A 24,308-nucleotide genomic window follows, 5' to 3' on the forward strand; every position below is an offset into this window, starting at 1 on the left:
CAAGTATAATTTTAACTTCTTTGAACCCCCTGTGCTAAGGATCTTTCAGACTTGTTTATATTACTATATAAAAAAATGTTCTTCCTACTATTGTTATACATGCCATGAAATGTAAAGAACATATGCTTTACCATACAAAGCTGATAATAAGGCCGTTTTTTTTCATTCCAGACAGTGAGATTTTGATGGCTTTTTGCAAAAATATGGCAGCATGTAGTGACAACTAAAGGAAAATACAGTAAAATAGTGAAGCTCGTTCTGTACTACCACTTACCAAAACATGTTATCTACCACGAATATATCACTTTGTAATATGTTATGTTTCTTTTCATAAAATTGCATTCTTCGTTTCTATCTAATTTAAATATTAGGAAATAAATATAAAATAAATATGTTACATGATTTCATGTGGTTTCTGTTTACCATTCAGTAAACTGCCGTGATTATTTGTCCTGGGACCATAATTCCCTTATCTCATCCCAAATCCCTCCTTTTAGGCTTATTCATGTGTTATAATCAATCCACATGTGAATTGGGCACATGACCTAATGGCAGAGAAAGTTATTATATCATTGTGTGCAGGGCATTACGTTATTGGGGTTATGGCAGATTTGCAAGCATGAAAGATAGCAGAATACCTAATTTGGCTTATAAAATAATATAAAGCTAGATCTAGTATATTTAGTCCTCTGCAGTAGACATTATTAAGCATATAAACTTCAAGAGGTTAGAATACCTTTATAGCAGCCTTAATTTTCACCACTTTTTATTTACTGCATGATTCATAATTGTTACCCTGTGTATGGTTCGTAGGTATAACTACCTGTCCGGGGAAAGTAGAGGTCAGATTCTCGATAATGAATTTTTCGGTGGAAAGCGTGAAACTATTTCAGGAAACGGAACAGGAGCAAGCAGAGTGTTGTATCGCGTCCCTGCCAATTTGGCAAATATTACATTTCAGGTACAAGGTGCTCATTTTTAAAATCTTTCGTATTTGGAGGTTTTTCTATTGATTTATTAATTCACTCTTAGAAAACATTTTCCAAAGTTGTTATCATTTGAAGACAATTTTCATAAACTCTTAAAAATGTCAAATTGTCTTCCTAATTATAAATGAAAATGTTTTCTTGTTTACTTTTGTACATGTACTTTTTTTTACTTCAAAACTTTTTTTTATGCGTATTTGTATTAACTAACGAGCTGCAATATAGCTTACACTGAGCAGGGTAATACTAAAGTAGACCTATCACCTACAAAAGTAGAGGGAGCCATTAAATGGGACTGAACCAGTTTCAATATAAGGCACAGTCTAAATCCAGCTTTGGTTCTTCTATGTGTTTCCATTTGCTTAAGTGCACCTAAATTTCTTCTAAAGTATATGGCTTTGCCAAGCAATAAAGCAAAGTTTGCTAAGGAGCCAAAATTTCCACACCCAAGGCACAGAAGAAACACCAGTGGGGAGCTGCACAAATACAAGATTTCATTTTGTGGAGCAAAATTATTAAAATAATGTTGAGGGAAGAGAAAAAACATTATTAGGGCCGACCCTTGCTCTGCAGAGGAGCGTGTGGTCATTTCCACTCCGCAAAAGGACTTGAATCTTGCACCAGTTTAGAGCTGTTCATCATCATCATCACCATTTATTAGTATAGCACCATCAATTCCGCAGCGCTGTACGGAGGATATCTCATCCTGCAATTTTAGAGCTGTGCATTTTGTGCCTTCATGTCTATTTTGGCAGTGACGCGCATTTAGAAATGCACTTGGAGCATTGAAATGAAAACCTTCACACGAGCAAAAGTACCACATGTAATAACACCAGTACTGATGTCTCCTCATTCATGACTAATTGAAGCAATAAATGAGGCTAAAGGAACGGTATTTTAGGAGAAAAATAGAAATGTTGTAAATTAATGAAAGGGGTGTTTCTGAAGGGGTAGGAACTTGAATTTTGAAATGACGTTCACACTTTGGCTTCAGAATTTTCAACCTCCCCACTGACCTGTGTGTGTTCCTAATTTGCAGATGCATCTTCTACAAGCAGAGAGTAGGCTTGTTCCTTGCAGTATACTGGGTAGAACTCGGTGCTGCGGCACAAAAAAACTAAAAATGTTTGTGTTGTGCATTAAGTCCCTATTCAAAGGCACCTAAAAAGAGTAATTATTTAGTATATTTTCCCTTAAACATGGTACCCTGCAGGTGAAAAATGCTGGCTACAAATAGCAGATGAAGAATGAATACAAAAGATGTGCTAACCCTATTCAAATACACCTAAAATCTAATGTAATAAAAAAATAAGGAATTAATATTTTGTTATATTGTCTTTTTAACATGTTTTTCTGCAGGTGGAAAATTTAGAAGATGATGTCTCATCTGATTTCTACAATGATCTGATCAATTTTAATCATGACAGTAGCCGTCAAGGATCAGGTCTTGGATCTCATCAAAGCTATATTGGAATTCCAGTGTTATTCAGTGTGAAAAGTAAGACAAGAAGGACATCATCATCGTCTTTTAAGGAAGCTTTAAGTGCCTCTTACAAAAAGGTATAGTTAATATAGTAATTTAGTGATACTTCAAGTTATTCTCAAAACTTAGAATGCAATGCAGCACTGCATGGGCTGTCACAGGGTCATACCCATAAACATGGTTATGAGAGATCATTATGAGGGATCACTATAGGGATCATTATAGAGAAAATATATAGATGTATTTTAATTAAATGTGAGATATTATTATTATTATTATTATTAATTTTTATTTATAGGGCGCCACTAGGTGTCCGTGGCGCCGTTCCGGGACAAACAAAATTACAATACAAGGTGAGACAGCACAGTACAGTAAACAATAATCACAGTAACTCAATGAGCTCAACGCTAGGGTAGCGGGAGGGGAGAGTCCGCATACGACGGAGCCCAGAAGGGAGGGCACGGGTGACAGGGAAACTCCCAGAGGGAGAGGAGGGAGCGAGAGGGTATGGGGGGGCGGGGGGGAGAGGGTCCTCGAGGAGGAGGGCTGATAGCTGGAGAGCAGAGTTAAAAGTGGTGGAGACAGGAGGAGAGATGACCCTGCTCAAAGGAGCGTACAATCTAAGATACAAAGCTAATGCACAGCGCCTCTCACCACATATCACATCCAGGGATAGTTTACTAAACAGTGATGTTGAATTTTAAAAATGATGTGGTGGAGTGCCATGAGTGGACTAGGGGTGGCTTAAGTGTAAGTCCACTGTAACGGCATCAGATTTACTCTCAACTGTCTGGAGAAACCAAACGGCTGAGGTTGGGCATCAGCCAGACGGCCTTCTGCACAACTCCACGGAAACCATCTGGAGATACACGTCCCTACCCAAAGATTCTGTCCAAGAAACGATCTCCACGAGTTTGCTGTCTTCTGCTCCTTCCCTCATGTTCTGTGAATACCTACCCTCACCATCTAGAGGTGACTTCAACTGAAATGCTCACTGTAAGCTGGTGAATACCTGCAAGTGGGCACAACCTGCAACCTACAAGTTCAACACTAAACTTGCCTGGGCAGGCCTAACCATTAACTACTACATAGCAGAGTAAACGAACAACACTGTACTGCTCATTGCATGCCAGCTGGGAATTTGGGGCATGACTAAGGCCTGGAGCTGGAATCAAGACTGCTCCCTATTTGCTGCGTCCTTCCAGCAGACCTGGGACTGAAATAAGGCTTGGTGCTGGTAGTGGGCCTGGATTGTGGTCTGGTCTAAGATCTAGTGCATGGCCTAAAACCTGGGCTGGAGCCAGTACTGGGGCTTGGCCTCGGGCCTGGACAGTGACTACATCTGGGCAGTGGCCTGGGACTAGGCCTAGTGCCTGTGCTGGGACTAATCTTGGGGCTAGGCCTGGGGACTGCTGGTTGGGGAGTTGGAGCAATGACTTGAAGGACCCAGAGTATGCTGGATGGCATCACTATCTAAGCGGGACGGGGAGACAGTTGGAATCTTGTTCTCCAAAAGTTTTGTGTTTTTGTTATAGTTTGTTCCCCTCCTTTATACTAAAAAGAATTGACAGCACGACAACAACGTGCCTGAAGTCTTACAGCCTTTTGATTAGAGATGGTCACTGACCCCCGTGTTTTGGTTTTGGATTCGGTTTTGGATCTGGATTACCGTCGTGTTTTGGTTTTGGTTTTGGTTTTGCAAAACCGCCATTGCGTGTTTTGGTTTTGGTTTTGGGTTTGTTTGGTTTTGTTTTGCTATTTTGTTGGAAAATACATGTTTTTGTGCCTAAAATAACCCAATTTAGTGCTCCAACTGTTTTAGAGATAAGTAATCTAATTGTTGAGGTAATAAATCATCCAAAAAAACTGTTTAATTCTTCGTTGGTAGGCCTATTCTACACACAAAACAGATTGTCTTCCTCTCCATCTATGCATATTGGCAATGCAGCCATCGTCTTTGGATGTATATTACACCCTACACTCATAGTTAAATATGTAAAGAAATGGAAAAAGACAGTTTGCTTTCTGTCTCTCAAGGCCCCCCTCCACTTTTTTAAAAAAACAAAAAATTCAGCCATTATAGACTGTACAATATTAATTGACATGGAGAAAGCCAGTTTGGTTTCTGTCTCTCTAGGCCCCCCTCCACTTGTATAAAATACCAAAAAATCCAGCCGTTATAGACTGTACAATATTAATTGACATGGAGAAAGCCAGTTTGGTTTCTGTCTCTCTAGGCCCCCCTCCACTTGTATAAAATACTAATAAATTCAGCCGTTATATACTGTACAATATAAATTGAAATGGACAAAGGCAGTTTGGTATCTGTCTGCATCAGATCCTCTCTCCACTAGGAGTAAAATAGAAAACTATTCAGCCGTTATATAATCTAGAATATAAATAGAAATTGAGAAAGGCAATTTGGTATCTGTCTGCATCATAATCATCAACATCATCATTAGCGCCCTCGTCGCCTACATAAATCTCCCCCTCATCATCTTCTAATTCCAAAGTGGCATCCTCAATTTGGGTATCACCGGCTACACTCGGGCTATTAAGGCACACATCAGCAGAATGCTCACGATTAGACATCCCACTGTTGGATGGACTCTCCATAGGGATTGTTGTCATTTGTGAATCAGAGCAAATATTCTCCTGTAATGCCTCACTGTTATCTTGCAGCTCGGCTTTGACGCTTAACAGTAGTTGTGCACCAATTGTAGGCTGGGTAACTTTTTGGGATCTGCCACTAATACCCAAAGGTGAAGGCCTCATTCTCTCTTTGCCACTGCGTGTGTAGAATGGCATGCTTGCAATTTTTTTTTTATCGTCACTTAACTTTTGCTCAGTTACACTTCTTTTTCGCTTCAATACAGTAAATTTTTTTTTGGTTTTTGTTTTTTGCACTAATTTGGAAACACTCTGTTGTTTGACATCGCCTTGGCCAGATGACGTACTGGGAACACTAACATCAGGACTGGTGACAGAACCTGGTTGCTCATTCAGATCATATGTGGACTGCTTTGAATCCATTCTGAGCGCAAACCACTGGGGAGTGCTAAAAATTATTTAGTAGATACTGCTGACAGATATGACTTTTGACAGCCAGAAATATTAATGCACAATTACGGAGGACACCCCAAAAGCACTGAGGAGTGCTAAAAATTATTTAGTAGATACTGCTGACAGATATGACTTTTGACAGCCAGAAATATTAATGCACAATTAGGGAGGACACCCCAAAAGCACTGAGGAGTGCTAAAAATTATTTGGTAGATACTGCTGACAGATATGACTTTTGACAGCCAGAAATATTAATGCACAATTAGGGAGGACACCCCAAAAGCACTGAGGTGTGCTAAAAATTATTTAGTAGATACTGCTGACAGAAATGACTTTTGACAGCCAGAAATATTAATGCACAATTAGGGAGGACACCCCAAAAGCACTGAGGAGTGCTACAAATTATTTAGTAGATACTGCTGACAGATATGACTTTTGACAGCCAGAAATATTAATGCACAATTAGGGAGGACACCCCAAAAGCACTGAGGAGTTCATACAAATTATTTAGTAGATACTGCTGACAGATATGACTTTTGACAACCAGAAATATTAATGCACAATTAGGGAGGACACCCCAAAAGCACTGAGGTGTGCTAAAAATTATTTAGTAGGTACTGCTGACAGATATGACTTTTGACAGCCAGAAATATTAATGCACAATTAGGGAGGACACCCCAAAAGCACTGAGGAGTGCTACAAATTATTTAGTAGATACTGCTGACAGATATGACTTTTGACAGCCAGAAATATTAATGCACAATTAGGGAGGACACCCCAAAAGCACTGAGGAGTGCTACAAATTATTTAGTAGATACTGCTGACAGATATGACTTTTGACAGCCAGAAATATTTATGCACAATTATTGGGGACACCCCAAAAGCGCTCGGGAGTGCCAAATATGAAGAAAAAATAATAAACCTCTATCCTCCTCTCTGCACTAGCGATTTTGGTTAGAGCAATTGCAAGAACAATATTGTATTCTCTGTCCCTGCTCTAATTAGCCTATGACTACACCCTGCTCTCTCCCTCTGTCAAATGGCGATGGATTGCTGTGGAGGCGTGTATTTATAAAGTTGAAGTATCGCGAGAACCGAGCCCCGAGATCCGACGACGTCACAATGACGTTCGGCCTCGATTTGGATTCGGAATGGGCGGGAGAGTACCGAGCTGCTCAGCTCGGTACTCGGATACCCAAAGTTCGGGTGGGTTCGGTTCTCGGAGAACCGGACCCGCCCATCTCTACTTTTGATCCAATAAACTTCAACACTTGAATGAGCTTTACTGACCAGACCAATTTGAGATTGTTGTTTAGTGTGGAATAAAATACATTTTATATTGTTTTGTTTTTTTTATATGACTTTATTTTGTTAACAGTTTGGAATATATGGTTGAGAAGGCAGAGAGAGTTAGTTGAGGGTGGGGTTGGTTGCTGATGGAAACGGACCACATGGTCCATTACCTAAAGCACCAGATTTGTTTGCTACTGCCACCAAGTGCAAGCACAGATTACCAACACTTGTCAGAAGTGATTACATTTTCTTAACCCACAGTGGGTAACCAGTCTTATTCTGAAAGGAGGGAATTTAATAATGTAATGGAATACCCCATTTTAATAGAAACAATATGCAATGTGATATCTTTTTTTATAATCACAGTTTTATGATAGTTAACCTTGAATTTATAGATTTGTATCTAACAAATTTAACACATGTAAAGAAAGCCGTCTGATGCTGATAACAAAAGGTAAACAATGAATCATATGTTTCCTTTCTAGAATTCTAATTTCATTAGGATCAATAAAGTGATCTCGGTGTCAGAATTCCACATGAAGAAGGACAACCTCTGGCTATCGGATGTCTTTCTGCAGAGTCTTAATCAGCTGCCTCTGGAATACAACTATCCACTCTATAGTAGAATATTTGAGAATTTCGGTACCCATTATGTCACCAAAGGCACAATGGGTGGATCATATGACCTTCTCTACCAGTATAGCGCAGAAGAACTGAAAAATTCAGGTATTTTATTCAAATAAGAATCATAGTCCAAGTCTAATGATCTCCCGATTAATGTCCCTAGATTCTGCCCTTCCTTATATGGGCATACAAATCACCCCTAATCTGGATAACATAGTAGACATAAACTTTCTGCTGCTGTTGCTACAGCTCACCAAATCATGGATGTGCTGTGAAGTCTCCTGGTTAGGTAGAAAATCAGTTTTCAAGATAATGCTACTACTTAAGATGATGTACCTTTTTTGTACATTACCCTTTCTTACCCCAAAGAGATTCCTAGACAAATTCCTATTCCTAATTCAATATATTTATTTTAGGACACATTTTAATAGTCACCAGGGCAATTATTGTCCAAAACTGGAAAAACCCTTTACCGCCAACTCTTAATATCATTAAAACATTAAATCGCAGCCTTGAGATGGAAGCGCTTGGTATGCCCTATTCCATCTGTGACTTTCTTGCCCATAATAAAATGGTTTAGTAGGCATGAATATGTCTTGGATGGTGAGGGATCACATACCTAGTCTACAACCTAGATGAAGCCACAGTATATTTCTATGTTAGAGTTACCACAACCATCGCAAACTGAGATCCATAAGTGCATTAGCGAGTCCAGAAATTGTTAAAGATATGCTATCCGTTACACAGGAATTATTTTCGCTGACATGATTTTTCTATTGTGCTCATTTCACGCTATCATCCTAATCATCATCATTAATTTCTATAGCGTCACCAATTCCGCAGTGCTATACAGAGAATATTTGACATTCACATCATTCCCTGCCCCATTGGAGCTTACAGTCTAAATTTCCTAACACACGCACATAGACACAGACTAGTGTTAATATTGTCAGTGGCCAATTAACCTACCTGTATATTTTTGGATGTACCCTTCCTCTCTTTCTGTTTCCTATGTATCCCCTATCCTACCTATTTTGTTTTCTGTTCCCCTCAAGTTTGATAACAATTTAATAAAAATACTGATGTTGAAAAAAAGAAGATAGAAGATAGAACAGTTGCAAGTTCTGTTGTAAGAATGTGTGACTGATTAAACGAAATAGCTATAATATACGTTCAAAATACACAGTGATTTGGAACACGTGGAATGCAGCTAATCTGACCAAAATATCACCGACAAATGGAAGAATTGGAACGTAAATAACACCTTAGTAAGGCATAACTCTTCTTGAGACCCCACTACTTTATTAATAAAATATCCTAAATGTCCAAATGAAGGTTTATAGGTAAGTTAAACTGCGCAGAATCTCAGAAAAGGAACAATCCGCATTGCTTCACTGTGAAGAATATAAAAATATTGGCAATTCAATAGGGTGACACTTTGGCAGCCAAAAGCCACATCCTCTGTTGTATGAAAATGTAATTGTAGAAAAGTTTGGTAATTTAAACTCATGACAACATTTAACATACTGCAAGCAGGACTGGGTACGCGCTACAGAAAATTTCTCCCGATGCGATATCCTTAACAATCTTACCAACGACTGGGAAAAAAAATAAGTCCTGATTAGCTTGCCGATTCATGTATACACATTATACACATTTTACACGATTTACCCTCAGATCTGTGCTCTTCATCTGTCATAACCATCTGCTGAAAAGATTGTGACTCTGCACACTCCATACAGAGGCGGGCTGGCCCGGGGGGCAGGGGGGCAGCGCTCAGTCAGACTGCTATTAGGGCCGGGGGGATCAGTTATTAAGTTCTATTTTTACAAAGTATCTTTTAACAGGTCTAACTGTAGAAGAATCAAAGGAATGTTCAAGAACGGAAACCACTAGGCGAATTTTGTTTTTTAAGAAAAAAACAGTGAGAGAGAGATGCGAAACCAACAGGATGACAGAGCGTTATGAAGGTAAGTGAACATTTACAATGCACTTAGCTCTTAAAGAATGATCTAGTGAATGACGGTCTACGGGGGAGGAACACTTTTTGTTAGGTTCCAATTGTGAATGAGGATAACAATTCATAATTGTAAAGTTAGCACATATCTGCAAATATTTTATTCAATGATTTTATATCTGTATGCTCCTCTGAATAGTGCCACTTATGTGGGTGCCTAGATTGTCATTATGATCAATACAGCCCTGAAGAAGGAGCCAGCCTCACACTCTAACACAAAGACAGTAGGAACATTAAAATAGTATATTTATATAGTAAAATCCATTCATTTTTTAAAGAAACAGACTGCATAGTTCAGTTAGAATTAACTGCACAAAGCAAAAAGTCTAAAAATATCTAAAGGGTCCTTCAGTACTAATAGATTGTAACATATCCCTTGGCATGCAAATGCTATCTCATCATACTATATTTAGGAAGGTTTCTTGCCAAGAACTAGTGAGTCTGTGCCACACCGTGTACAGGACTGTCACAGTTGTCACAGATGTAACCAGATGTAAGATCTGCAAAATCTGTGCAATCGGGCTGTCCCTAGAGTGTGCCCATGGCGATCTAGCGTATGCTGGGCCACATTTTTTTTATTTTATTTTTTAAAAAGTTAGGTTAAATCATTCTGGTTCTAAGAAACTTCAAGGGCAGCTAATGCAAGATAAATACTGATAGTTTCTAGCTGTGGGGTGGAAAAGGTTAATTTAGAGAGGTTCTCTCCATTTTACCGATAGGTGTACAGACTTTTCATCCCCCCAAAAGGACTTGATTTCACAGGCCGTCCAAAGGTGCTATGAACCCATCCTCATCCATATATGTATCATGTAATTTTGCCTTGCCGCCCCCCCCCCCCCAACAAGGAGTAAATCCGTGAGCACCTCAGAGCTTTGCGGAGGAGGAGCCAGGATGAATCGTGTCTTTGAACCCCCCCATCCTGCTCACTTCACTAGGAAGTAGGCAGGACGCGAGGAGGGCGACCTGGTCTCTTGGGGGTTCAGAATTCGTGAGACTCTCGGACATTCTGGGAGAGTATCCATCTAAAAATAAACCCAAAACTTTTAAAAAAAAGCCAAAAACTGAACATATGTTTTTTTCATCCGACTTTCACCATCCTGAGATGATTATAGTGATATGAGGAAGGAGAGTTCTGGCTGGCGATAGTCCATCAACTTCCCGTCTTCGCCAGATTTATGGCTTACCTCCAGGGCCGTTGAGAGGGGTGGGGCAGGTACAAATTACCTGGGCCCTCACTGCCGCCCGTTTATTTTTTCTCATTTTTATTTTTTTTCTTTAACTCCTAAAATGTTTTTTCTTTTTCTTTTTTTTATTATAATTTTTTGCAGGGGGCTAGGTGGGGGGAACAGGGTAAGAAAAAAACAAACAAACAAAGAAATACTTACATGATCGTGGTACCGGCGTCCCTCTTCCTTCCTCTCTGCTCCGTTCGCACTGAATGTCGGGCGTGACATCATCACATCACACCCGACATTCAGTGAGGAGCGGGGCAGAAAAGACCAAGACAGAAGAAATGAAAGAAGCCAATACAAAGGTAAATAAAGAAACAGAGGCAAGGGGAGGAAAACAGAAAGGCACCGAGTGATAAAGAAGGGGGGAGGAAAGAGAAAGGCACAGAGTGATGAAAGAGAGGGTGAGGGGAGAGAAAGGCACCAAGTGAAGAAGGAGAGGGGGGAGAGGCACCGAGTGATGAGATGGGGGGCGGGGGAGAAAGGCACCGAGTGGTGAAGGAGAGGGGGGGGCAGCATGGCACAGTGATGAAGGAGAAGGGGGCAGCAAGGCACAGTGATGAAGGAGAGGGGGGAGCAGCATGGCACAGTGATGAAGGAGAGGTGGGGAGCAGCATGGCACAGGGATGAAGAAGAGGGGGGAGCAGCATGGCACAATGTGATGGAGAGGGGAGAGCAGCATGGCACAGCGTGATGGAGAGCGGTGAGCAGCATGGCACAGAGAGATGAAGGGGGGCAGCATGGCACAGTGTGATGAAGGGGGGCAGCATAGTACAGTGTGATGAAGGGGAGGGGGTCAGCATGGCACAGTGTGATGGAGAGGGGGGAGCAGCATGGCACAGAGTGATGAAGGTGGGGCAGCATGGCAAATTGTGATGAAGGGGTGCAGCATGGAACAGAGTGATGAAGGGGGGCAGCATGGAACAGTGAGATGAAGGGGAGGAGGGCAGCATGGCACAGTGTGATGAAGGAGGGCAGCATGGAACAGAGTGATGAAGGGGGGCAGCATGGAACAGTGTGATGAAGGGGACGAGTGGCAGCATGGCACAGAGTGATGAAGGGGAGCCAGGTGAAGGGGGGAAAATCAGCATGGAGGGTGCAGTGTGATCATAAGGAGGCACAGCGTGGTGATGATAAAGGGGCACAGTAATGTATGTGTGATGGCACAGGGGGCATGTGGTAAAGTGTGTGATATGGCAAAGAGGGATTGTGGTAGTGTGCATGTGTGAGGTAGGTAGTGGCTAATTAATGGGTGCAATTTTGTTTGTGGGGGGGATGTTGGGGCAATTTAATAGTGGGGACCAGTGGTTACCAAACTTTCTCAGCTCGAGGCACCCTTAGGGTCACCATAATTTTTCCAAGGCACCCCTAAGCAAAAATAATTACCGGGTAGTCCCGTTTTTCAAGTAGTTGGGTCAAAATGACGTAAGATGTATTTAGACCCCTTCACCATCACATTGTGCCCCTTTATCATATCACTCTGTGTCCCCCTCTTCGCCATCTCACACCCTGTGTCCCCCTCTTCGCCATCTCACTCTGACCCCCCTTCAGCGTCTCTCTCGGTCCCCCTCCTTCAGCGTCTCTCTCTGTCCCCCTCCTTCAGTGTCTCTCTCTGTCCCCCTCCTCCTTCAGCGTCTCTGTCCCCCTCCTTCAGCGTCTCTCTCTTCCCTCCTCCTTCAGCGTCTCTCTGTCCCCCTCCTTCAGTGTCTCTCTCTGTCCCCCTCCTTCAGTGTCTCTCTCTGTCCCCCTCCTTTAGTGTCTCTCTATCCCCCTCCTTCAGCGTCTCTCTGCCCTCCTCCTTCAGTGTCTCTCTCTGCCCTCCTCCTTCAGTGTCTCTCTCTGTCCCCCTCCTTCAGTGTCTCTCTCTGTCCCCCTCCTTCAGCGTCTCTGTCCCCCTCCTTCAGCCTGTCTCTCTGTCCCCCTCCTTCAGCCTGTCGCTCTGTCCCCCTCCTTCAGCCTCTGTGTCCCCCTTTAGTGTCTCTCTGTCCCCTTCAGCCTCTCTGTGTTCCCCTTCAGCCTCTCTGTGTCCCCCTTCAGCGTCTCTCTCTGTCCCCCTTCAGTGTCTCTCTGTCCCCTTCAGCCTGTGTCCCCCTTCAGCCTCTCTCTGTCCCCCTTCAGCCTCTCTCTGTCCCCTTCAGCCTCTCTCTGTCCCCTTCAGCCTCTCTCTGTCCCCTTCAGCCCCTCTGTGTCCCCCTTCAGCCCCTCTCTGTCCCCTTCAGTGTCTCTCAGTCCCCTTCAGCGTCTATCTGTCCCCTTCAGCGTCTATCTGTCCCCTTCAGCCTCTCTCTCTCCCCTTCAGCCTCTCTCTGTCCCCTTCAGCCTCTCTCTGTCCCTTTCAGCCTCTCTCTGTCCCCTTCAGCGTCTCTCTGTCCCCTTCAGCCTTTCTCTGTCCCCTTCAGTGTCTCTCTGTCCCCTTCAGCATCTATCTGTCCCCTTCAGCGTCTCTCTGTCCCCTTCAGCGTCTCTCTGTCCCCTTCAGCGTCTATCTGTCCCCTTCAGGCTCTCTCTGTCCCCTTCAGCCTCTCTCTGTCCCCTTCAGCGTCTATCTGTCCCCTTCAGCGTGTCTCTCAGTGCCCCCCTTCACTTACCTTCTTCCCTGACGTCTTCTCTGCTGCTGCTCACTGAGGCTGCCGGACATGATGAGGTCACGCCCCCGGCAATCAGTGAGGAGGAGGTTCCGGCGCTGGATGATGGGTAAGTTGTTTTTTTTTTTGTTTGTTTTTTCTATTTTCTTTTTTTTTCTAGGTGATCGCGGCACCCCTGTGACAGCGCCGCGGCACCCCAGGGAGCCGCGGCGCACAGTTTGGGAACCGCCGGTGGGGACTATTAATTTAAGATGGGGTGGTTTGGGGGCTATTGAATGTGTGGAGTGAGTTTGGGGAGAATAAGGTCTCTTTATTAAATGTGACTATGAATTATTTAATGGAAGTGAAGGTTGCGGGAAATAGGTATATTTATGAAATGTAAATACTATTCATTTATTGCTGGGGCTGTTTGGAGGGAGGGAAGTAGGTTTATTTAATAAATGGGAATACTATTATTTTAATCTTGGGGCTGGAGGAAGGCCTAATTATTAATTGTGGGTGCAATTGATTTAACACTGGGGCTGGTTGGAATTTTCTAAATGTACCCATTTTTTCCAAATAGGGCCCCCAACATTCCAGGATCCAGAAAAGCCGCAAAACTAAATAAATCTGCAGCCACAGGTGGTGAAAGTGACAAGAACAGGTAGGAGAGAGCAGGACAGTCTGTGAAATTTTGTGATACTAGTGGGACAATCCCAATTTTTGGTGAGTGTTCTGCCCAATGTAAGGTGCAGGCCAAGACTGTGAACTCTTTATGTACACACTGCATTCTTTATATACTACACTATGGTGCTAAATATCCTGAAATTCAGGAGTGCTGGGATATATGTCACGCTCGGGCGATCGGGCACTGCACCCTTGAGCCAATGGTGTATACAACAATGCAGGTTTTTTTCTGTAGGAGTGTGGCCTAGCGTTTTTCACCTGCTAGCCATACCCCAATGATGCCCCCAATTGTATGAAGACACCCACTACCACTTTTGACGCAATTTTTTTCCCCTGCTGAACTATAGGGGGTGCCCCATGAAGTTGTTGTACCGGGGCCCTGAATTCCTCTTGAGCTCCCTGCTTAGCTCCCTTTGATAAATACACCCCTCATTATGCTTAAGCATAAATTTACCACAATATTAAATGCTAAAGTTTAAATGTTTTCATTTGTAAGTCATAAAGCTACTACTCATTTATTGTAAGGAATTCATAAATTCATACTATGAAATATAATGCGCACTCGTCCAGAACCATCCTGCTTGTATATGGTTACGGAGCTTCTCTTTAAATCTTATTTGTGATAAAAATAGGGATCACATTAAACTACACAATAGGTGGTGCATTGTTTAAACAATGGCTGCCTGTATATAGCATTGTCTTGTCACGCTCTAATCCCATCTATTACCTCCCCTTATGTCTTATTTTATCCCATTTAGGTTCATTTCTACAATCGTCAGAAAAATCGATCTCCCTCGTAAAAGGCGGCCGAGCTGAATATACCGCCAGGCTAGCATGGCAGAGAAAGGGATCTTTCCCTGAGCACAATGTGTTTGCAGAGTGGAGTTTGTCCCTCGCAGATAACCCCAACTTAGTGAACTTCGAGGTAACGCCATCTTTACATAGGAAATACGTTGTAAGATATTCATTTATTTATGCTACCAAAAGAAATCACTCTCTGTCCAGAAACAAAAATATACAGCAGCTTAACCAGTGGCGGATCCAGGGGCGTGCGATCGGGGCAATCGCCCCCCCTAGCAGGGACTTGCTGCCGACGGCTGCACAGTATGTGCAGGTCCGCTCGACAATGACAGTGTGCTGCCCGGCTGCTATGATTGTGTTTTAAACACAATCATAGCAGCCAGGCAGCATACTGTCACTGCCGAGCGGACCTGCACATAGTGTGCATCCGCCGTCAGCCTTAGATGTCAAAAAGGGGGCGTGGCCTAAATCCCCCCCCCCCCCCTAAATCGCCCAGGGTATAGCAATTTTCAAGATCCGCCCCTGAACTTAACCATTTGGCCTTATCATGAAGGAATATAAACAAGGTTTGTGTTGGATTATCTGGTGTAACAGAAGCACTGAGAAAGTAGTAAATGGCAGGTATATAGGTTCTGAATTTCTGTCATTTGTGTTTTAAGTACCACAGAGAGACTGTCTGTATGTGGGAGAAAGCTTCCCAAAGAGTGTGTTTGACTTTAATAATAACTGGTATAAGGGTCCCTGGGGTATGAATGGAGATAGAAGAGCGGGCTCAATTCATAAGGCCCATTTGGGGTTTACAAACAAGCTGGCAAGTTGTACCTGATGAGATGCTGTTAAAAGGCTGCTATGAATACCTTTAGATGAGGGCAGATGACTCCTGCAATTTGTGATCTGTAAGTTATGCTGTTTTGTATGTATAGGTGCCTCACTTTAGAGAGGAAGTTCCTATATATACGTTAGAAGCCAGACAGGCAGGGACTTTTGTTTCTGTTTGTTTATTTTTATACCTGGTCAATAAAACTAGGGTAGTTAAACCAAAACAATTGACTGGTGTGATATTCTTGGTGGATCTCTCTGAAGTGCAGCCGTCTAACTTAGAAAACAGCATTTTGTTAGGCTTTTACAAGTTTATCATAAGTTTTTAACAGCTGCTGACAATATCAAACTTTATGCTGTAAATTAATTTTGCAGTTGAAGCCCATTGTGGATTTAGTGACCGGCATTCCCTGTGCGGTGACGAAACGGCGAAATCTCCTTAAAGCCTTTGATGAGTATTCAGGAACGTTTGATCCATGTCGGTGTACCCAGTGTCCTAATAATGCCAGAACTGTGTTATTGGACACAGAGTGTCTGTGTGTTTGTCAGGCTGGGACGTACGGGGAAAGCTGTGAAAAACGAGCTCCAGACTACAATTCAGGTAAATGCAACACAGTCTGCAAGAAATAATCTTATTTAAGATGTATGTGCTGAGTTTTGTTATCATATTGCATACTGGTCAATTGCAGAGGGGTTGTGGCACCACAAATAGCATCATTTTGGCTCCAAGACGCATTTTCCGCAGGGAGGGATCAAAACAACATAATTTGTAGCAAAACGCGTCTGCAAGGCTCTCGTCCTGCCCACTTCCTAGTGAAGAATGGCCTGGATATGGTAGAATGGCCTTCTCTCCCAGGTAGATAGGGAGACCTACCCGGAATTTAGGATTCTCCTGCACATTCTGGGAGAGTGGGCAAGTATGCCATTTTGAAAATTACACACAGCACTAACATACAAAGATCGATAAAATCTGTATATCAATCTTCTTTCACCATCTATACATTAATAGCATACGTATGACTTTTATGAGGGACTTATTTCTATTATGCTGTCTGAGCAGGGTTCATCATATACCAAATTACATCATATACCAAATTAAAGGTCTTGGTCTGTAGATTTTCAGAAAAATATTGACGTTGTAATCAGTGGCATCGTTACGGAGTTATTTTGCAAAACGTCCGCCTGCCAATGCATTTCAATTGTCCTTTGGAGAATGTAACAATTAGCAATACAACTGTGTACCTGCTGGTTGCTCTGAAAACTGTGACAGTTAGTGAACTTTCCCTGTGCACCTGCTGGGTGACCTGGAACAAGTGACCTGCTGGGTGGTCTGGAAATTGTGACAGTTATTTGCAGCCACATATATCAGTGCATCTTGCGGGGAGCATGCACAGCAATGTAAAATTTGATGAATCAAAGAACTTATACATATATTGTACTTTATAAAGTAATTCTTTAGTTCCTTTAATATAGTGATTGATAATATAGTTATTTATTCAATATACTCTGTTGTTAAAATTTCTACATGTAATGTAGTATATATAAAAGTTTTCGAATTCTGCTACTAAAGTAATTTAGTCATTACATATCAGTTTAATTTAAAGCGGTTACTGCCGGGTTACTCTAGTATCACATGAATAAAGAAAGATCAAAGTGTGAAACCACAGAAGAAATGTAGTAAAAGCTATAGGAAGAACATGAGCGCAAATCTCAGCAATAAACTGTAGTTAATTAGAAAACTGTAAGCATATACAGGATTATATAACATGTGCTGTAGAAAAGTGGATCCAGGGTCAGCGTTACCACCAAGCAGACTAAGGCGGTCACCTAGGGCACCAAGGTATGAAAACATACAGGAAAATAACAAGGAAATGCTGAACTTATTAAGCTCTTCAACTATAGAAGAAAAAGTAGGAGATCCTTCTTAAGTCAAAACTTTACTCTGCTATAGCATAGTTACCAATATTGTAAAATGGTTTCCATGGATACATTGCTGCTTAGCTGGCGCGTCTCAGCATGTCATGCACATTCCTGTATCGGTTGATCTTGGAGTATTTAATCTCCATCATGTCATGGTTTCACTATGCATTAGCCGGAATAAAGTTATTATATTGTGCAGTTGGTCAATATTGAAGAACATGGACACTTACAGTTACAGTTGTATGACGCACACAGACAGAAAGTAATAAATAAATGATCTAATAAAACAACTTACAGCAGTGTCTGCGATTTAGAACACTTCAGTTTGTATGAATGTAACCAGTCCACGATATGGGCACCAGACTGTATAGGCAACATGTCCCAATGCTGTCATCTCCAGAAACTGGTAACATCTCTACAGGGCTACTTTGTGAAATCAGCAGAGCTCAGGGAATGCCACCCTGTGACAATCTACTATCAGCATCTCTGAATACTTAGGCCCCTATTTATCACAGAGTAAAGAGTCCTATTGGCAGGAAATAAAAGTATTTTTACCGGTTGTAGGGCTCATAATCACATTGCCCTATAAATCAAAGGGTTAGTGTAAATCCTGTTATCAGCAATAACCCTGCCGACAAACATACAGCATTGTCACCAGCGATGCCTTCACTATGATTTTGCATGGAGGAGCGTATTTGCATGTACCACCACGATACTTGTTCTGGTAATGCGATCTCATTTCACACTTCAGCCTAGTAAGAGACTAGTATATTCCATCCGTGCAATGATGATAACAATAAGTTTAATCTTGATTAACAACGCTAAATTTTTATGTACATCCTCCAGTTGTAGTTGATGGATCCTGGAGCTGCTGGTCATCCTGGAGTTCATGTGGTGCCGATTCAACTAGAAGAAGGACGAGGGAATGTAACAATCCTTCACCCCGAAACGGGGGCAAAGCCTGTGAGGGTCCTCTGACACAGGGAGACCCTTGCTATGTCGCTCTATTTGAAGACAAGTAAGTTATATTTAGATGTTTGTTATACATTCTCCTTTGTATTTTTATCACTACTGTATTAGAGATGATTGAAGTTCTTGATCTACAGCTTGTTTGCAGAACAGGTCTTGAATGCGCTTACAAACATACAGTATGTACTCTGATGCATTCTGTTCAACTAATTACTATTAAAAGGTCTATCTAGATCAGGCCTGGCCAACCTGTGACTCCCCAGATGTTGTTAAACCTCAAGTCCCAGCATGCTTTGCCAGCAGCTAGCCAGCTAATAGCTGGCAGGGTATGCTGGGACTTGTAGTTTCACAACACCTGGCGAGCCACAGGTTGGCCAGGCCTGATCTACATGAAGAATAGTCTTGCAGGATGTGTTCAACAAAATGTAACACAAAGCACTAGGGACTCAACTGCTAATGTCCATGTGTATAATCTTATAAGCATCATGCTGTCATTATGCTATTACTGCGTTTACACCATATCTCAACCATGCATGGACCAAACCAAATAATCAGAAAACACTGCATGTAAAAGCCACAAATGACCATGGCACAGGGAGGGATAGCCCAGCTTAAATGTCTTCTGCATGTCCTCTGTCTTGGATGACACCTAAGTATAACTGCTGTTATTGGATCACCATACTTAGTATCAATTGTCGGCATCTATAACAAGTGCTTTGGGCTGCATTTTTTAAATACAGTGCACTAACATAAAGGAACCTTTTCAGTTTGACTTGCACTTGACAGAACTCCTCTGTGTTAGCAGAAAGTAGTTTGCTGACAACAGAGCATTCTGACAAGCACAGTTCAAACAGAAAAGGCTATTATGCAAGTTAATGCATGGCAATCCAACAGAATGTTTTAGAGAAATGGCAGTCAGGGGCACCAGGGATAGTGACACAGAGAACCACAGAAAGGGGGGGGGGGGAAGGGGCCACAGTTAAGATGCAAATATATTCATAAGAATGAGGTAGATACAAATATAATTACAGAGGAGAAAGTCCTAACAGAACTCTCAAACTGAAAGTGGATAAATCAATGAGGCCAGCAGTAGCGCACGCAGGGGGGGTTTCTGAGTCTCCAGAACCCCCCCCCCAGCGCTAACTCAGTGCCCACCATATCGGCACTGTCCTATACAGCAGCCGTGGCGCTGTCAAAGAAGCGTCCGCGGCGGTGCTGTATTGTATACAGCACGACCGCGGACGCTTCTTTGGCAGCGCCATGGCTGCTGTATAGGACAGCGCTGCCGAAACGGAGCTGCTGTGCATGCTCTCTCTCGGGGTTGTTGTTTTTTTTGGTCAGGGGGGGTGGAAACCCCCCCCTGACAATCCTGCGTGCGCCCCTGGCAAGATGTGATACCTCCAAGGACAATAAAAGAGCTTAAATGGGTAGTAACACCATTAACAGAACTCAATCAGTCACTAGCTACAGGAGTAATTCCAGAGGACTGGAAAAGAGCGAATGTAGTTCTACTGCTCAAAGTGGAAGCAAGTAAAAGGCAACCAACTACAGACCAGTGAGCCTTACATCAGTAGTAGGGAAATTGATGGAAACACTCTTAAAATAAATAGTTGTAGAATATCTCAAATCCAGTAACTTACAGGATGCCAAACAGCATGGATTTACTGGCGGAGATCATGTCAAACAAATCTTATTGACTTTTTTGACTGGGTAACTAAAGTAATAGATCAAGGGAAGGGTCGTAGATGTAACTTATCTGGATTTCAATAAGGCTTTTGACACTGTCCCACATCAAAGACTATTAAATAAACTTGAAAGCTTGGGATTGGATTCTAAGATGGTTGAATGGATAAGAGCTTGGTTGCAGGATAGAAAACAGAGAGTTTTAGTAAATGGAGTACATTCACAGGAGGGAAAGGTTAACAGTGGAGTACCCCAAGGATCTGTACTTGGACCAAATATCTTTATTGGTGAGATTGCAAATGGTATTGAAGTGAAAGTATGCCTTTTTGATGACACAATGGTGACACAATGGTATGCAACAGGGGTGATACACCAGGAGGGGTAAAACAAATGATTGATGATCTAGGTAATTTAGCGGAATGGTCAAGAGAGTGGCAACTACAGTTAAATGCCAAAAAATGCAAAATCATGCACTTGGGGCACAAAAAGGCTAAATATAGTATTAATGACACTATAATGGAAAGTACTGAGGAGGAAAGGGATCTAGGAGTTACTATTTCAGGTGACTTAAAGGCAGGTAAGCAATTTAACAATGTAATGAGGAAGGCAAGTCAGATGCTTGGTTGCATAGAGAGAGGAATCAGGAGCAGAAAGAAAGAAGTAATAATGTCACTGTATAGGTCATTGGTACGGCCTCACCTAGAATACTGTGTTCAGTTCTGGAGGCCATATCTCCAGAAGGATATAAATACATTAGATTAGAGACTGTACAAAGAAGGACAACTAAAATGGTGCATGGCCTACAGCACAAAACTTACCCGGAAAGACTAAAAGATCTTACTATGTATAGTTTGGACAGAGTAGGAAAAGGGGGAACATTATAGAAACTTTCAAATATATCAAAGGTTTTAACAAGGTACAGGAGGGAAACAATCAAAGGAAGAGAAATATTAGAACACTGAAACCGGAGAGAAGTCGGTTCAGAGGAAATTTGAGGAAAATGTACTTCACATAAAGGGTAGTGGACAGTGCCGGTGGGCCCTTGCTGTCAGTAAGTCCCCAGTCACTAACAGTGAAGGAGGGGAGTCATAATTGTCTCCCTTCCTAAATACCTAGAAGTGCTGGCTCCGGCTGCTCTGCACAAGAAAACCTGGAAGACTGACAGCAGAGCTGTAAACCTGTGACTGAGGTTACAGGTCGCGGCTTCCTGACAGCAGGAAGTAACAGTGCCGACTGAGAGACATGGTGCTGGGAAGGAGAAGAGAAGAAGAATAGATAAGAGCAGCAAACAAGCAAGATAAGGGCACAGAAAAAGAAGTAAGGGGCCAGAAAATAAAGCAGAGACCAGGGATACAGAATAAGTAATGGGGATGTACAAGAGATACAGGGAGTGGGGGGCAGGTAAGGGGAGACAAACAGATAAGGGGTAAATATTTAAACATGAAAACACCTTATACATATTTTGGACCAGTATCTTAGTATGCCTTTTGTCAGCTTGTACATTTAAAGCAGACAGGTCATGAGGCTGGAGAAGTGTTATTTATGTAGACATTTAAGATTATCCCTCAAAGGACAACAGGGTAATAAATTAGAGAGATATCACAAAACAAAACACAGTCCAAACACTGCATTTTTCTAATGACCTTTGCAGACCTTTTACAAAATATATTGTGTCTTGAATATCATGTTCAAAAATATGTTCACCAACTGTAATGTATATAAACTGTAGAATCAGGATATATATAGTGTACAGGACACCAGCAGACAATTCAGCATTACTTTTTAATTTCTGTGTGATGAACAGCAGTATATTCCAGTGGTTGAAAGGTTAATAAACAAAGACAGAGGACTAGAACACAGAGCACTATTACATTCCAATTCCCCTATACACACCCCTCAGCTGTTAATAGGTGTTAAGGAATAAAACACACACACACACACACACACAGACACACACAGACACACATGCACATTGAAGTGAAAATTTAGAAGTGACAGCATGAAAAATGTAAGTGAATGGAATTTGATTATTTTACAATTTGATAATGTTAAATACTTTTGTGTCCAAAAAGACAAAAGTATTATAGGAGTGATACCTTTATTGGCTAACCAAAAAAATATGATTATATATGCTAGCTTTCAGAGCACCGAGGCCCCCTCATCAGACAAGTTTACAAATTCATTTGTAAATGTATATGTATGAGTGTGTATATATATATATATATATATATATATATATATATATATATATATATATATATATATATATATATATTTCGCAACATCTGTTATTGGTTGGGGAAATAAGGGGGGATAGGGCAGTAAAGTCAACAAGAGGCAATGGGAAAAGACATTAAGGCTAGGAAGCAGAGACGACAGAGGGGAAGATATAATGTTTAGGGGAGGTAAGGGCTGAAAACTGAGAAAGGAACTGGATAGATAGGAAGAGTCGGTGATCAGAGAGAGGTGAGAGTGCAAGATGGCAGGAACTGAGTTGCATCAGGGGCCCTGGAACAGACAAGTCTCAATTCAGCAGTAACACAGACTGATAATCAAGAGGTCGCAGATATTAATCATTGCAGGTAGTATTAAGAATACATTTCTCAATTTTTTTACACATTTGTATATTTCCCTTTAAATGTGTTATGTAAATATAGATTTTTCATTTGGTCATGCATCCACAGCAATTTGCAGAGCTTAAGCTGGGTACACACCACAGAAATTTCGACCAACTTTTTATGCCGAGCGATTTTACATGCGATCGATGTTCCGATCGCTCGGTCCATTGACTGCATACACACTAGCCTTGTTTAGGACGATAAAGGGAAGAGCGGACGTCCCTTTAGCGACTTTTTACAGCCTTGTTGTCGTGAGCAATGACTGTAATTTCGTACTCACTGTTGTGGATCGGTCGGAAGTTTATACACACTACAAAGCGTAAACGAGTTTGGAACGAAAATATTAAACAGTATGTCCAACCAAATAAGGCGATAATCGTCCATTTGGGCAGACTTTCGCCCATCGTGTCACTGCACACACTGACCCGACTTTTGAACGAGCGGTCGTATGTCGGCTGTTTGAGCCGATTATTGGACGAAAACAGTGTAGTGTGTACCCAGCTTAAGTGTCAGTAGGTGGGCCCCAACCATTGGTTTTCCCAGTGGGCCCTTTATGGCCCAGTCCGACACTGGTAATGGATAAGTGGAATAGCCTCCCATCTGAGGTGGTAAAGGCTAATACAGTGGAGCAATTTAAATATGCTTGGCATAGACATAAGGATATCCTTACAAAGATTAAAGGGCCAAATAGGTTACCAAAGGCTAATAAAATATGGGCAGACTAGATGGGCCAAGCGGTTCTTATCTGCCGTCAAATTCTATGTTTCTATGTAATCAAAATTCATAGTGGTACAAGTGTTACTCGGTCAATTTCCTTCCACATCATGCAGACATTATTATAAAAAAAAAGTAATAATAATATTAGTGAAGGAATGATAGGATAACACATGATATACTTCTAGTTAGAATGAGGCATAGAATTCCAGCACCTCCTAAAAGGGTGGACAAAGCCAAAACTATTAGGTAAGCAGCAACCCGTTCTCTATGACATAAGGCAAGGAAGGGACAGATCCCTAATTCCTACTCACATCTCCTTACTATTCTTCTACAGAATGACTTTCCACTACATGAGATTCAACGTCAAGGGCAATACATATGATGGGGCTTTTTTGTTTTGTTTTTATAAATTCCTCAACAGGAGCTAACCTAGAATTGACCATATAGCTAACTTTCAGATACTCAGAAAATGTATTTAGACTAGAGATGCTCACTGACCCCCGTGAAGTGGTTTTGGTTTTGGATCTGGATTAGCTTCATGTTTTGGTTTTGGTTTTGGCAAAACCACCCTTGTGTGTTTTGGTTATGGATCTGTATTTTTTTAGAAAAATTGCTAAAATATGCTGAAATCACATAATTTTGCTCTTTTTTGATCCTACATTATTATTACCTCAATAACACTAATTTCGAGTCAATTGCAGTAAATTTGGACCACCTCACAGGTCACATTATTATTTTCATATACTTTTGGACAATACTGCAGTGATCTGGCTGGATGCTAAGCAACAGAGCAATGACTCAAACACACGGCAGTTCCTAGCACATCTAGGACACA

General features: G+C 41.8%; 1 protein-coding gene across 4 annotated transcripts in view; it reads left to right on the top strand.

Moving 5' to 3' along the window:
• Positions 1–24,308, top strand: part of C6 (complement C6) — a 54,227-nt gene that overhangs the window by 15,854 nt on the left and 14,065 nt on the right. For all 4 annotated transcript variants that reach the window (XM_075184101.1, XM_075184097.1, XM_075184112.1 and 1 more), the window contains exons 6-12: positions 814–961; positions 2,346–2,546; positions 7,311–7,551; positions 9,297–9,419; positions 14,705–14,871; positions 15,942–16,167; positions 18,333–18,504. In XM_075184101.1, coding sequence (XP_075040202.1) covers positions 814–961; positions 2,346–2,546; positions 7,311–7,551; positions 9,297–9,419; positions 14,705–14,871; positions 15,942–16,167; positions 18,333–18,504 — 1,278 coding nt within the window. The remainder of the gene's footprint in view (positions 1–813; positions 962–2,345; positions 2,547–7,310; positions 7,552–9,296; positions 9,420–14,704; positions 14,872–15,941; positions 16,168–18,332; positions 18,505–24,308) is intronic.

The sequence above is a fragment of the Mixophyes fleayi genome, chromosome 1 (genome assembly GCF_038048845.1).
Source record: "Mixophyes fleayi isolate aMixFle1 chromosome 1, aMixFle1.hap1, whole genome shotgun sequence".
NCBI classification, from domain to species: domain Eukaryota; kingdom Metazoa; phylum Chordata; class Amphibia; order Anura; family Limnodynastidae; genus Mixophyes; species Mixophyes fleayi.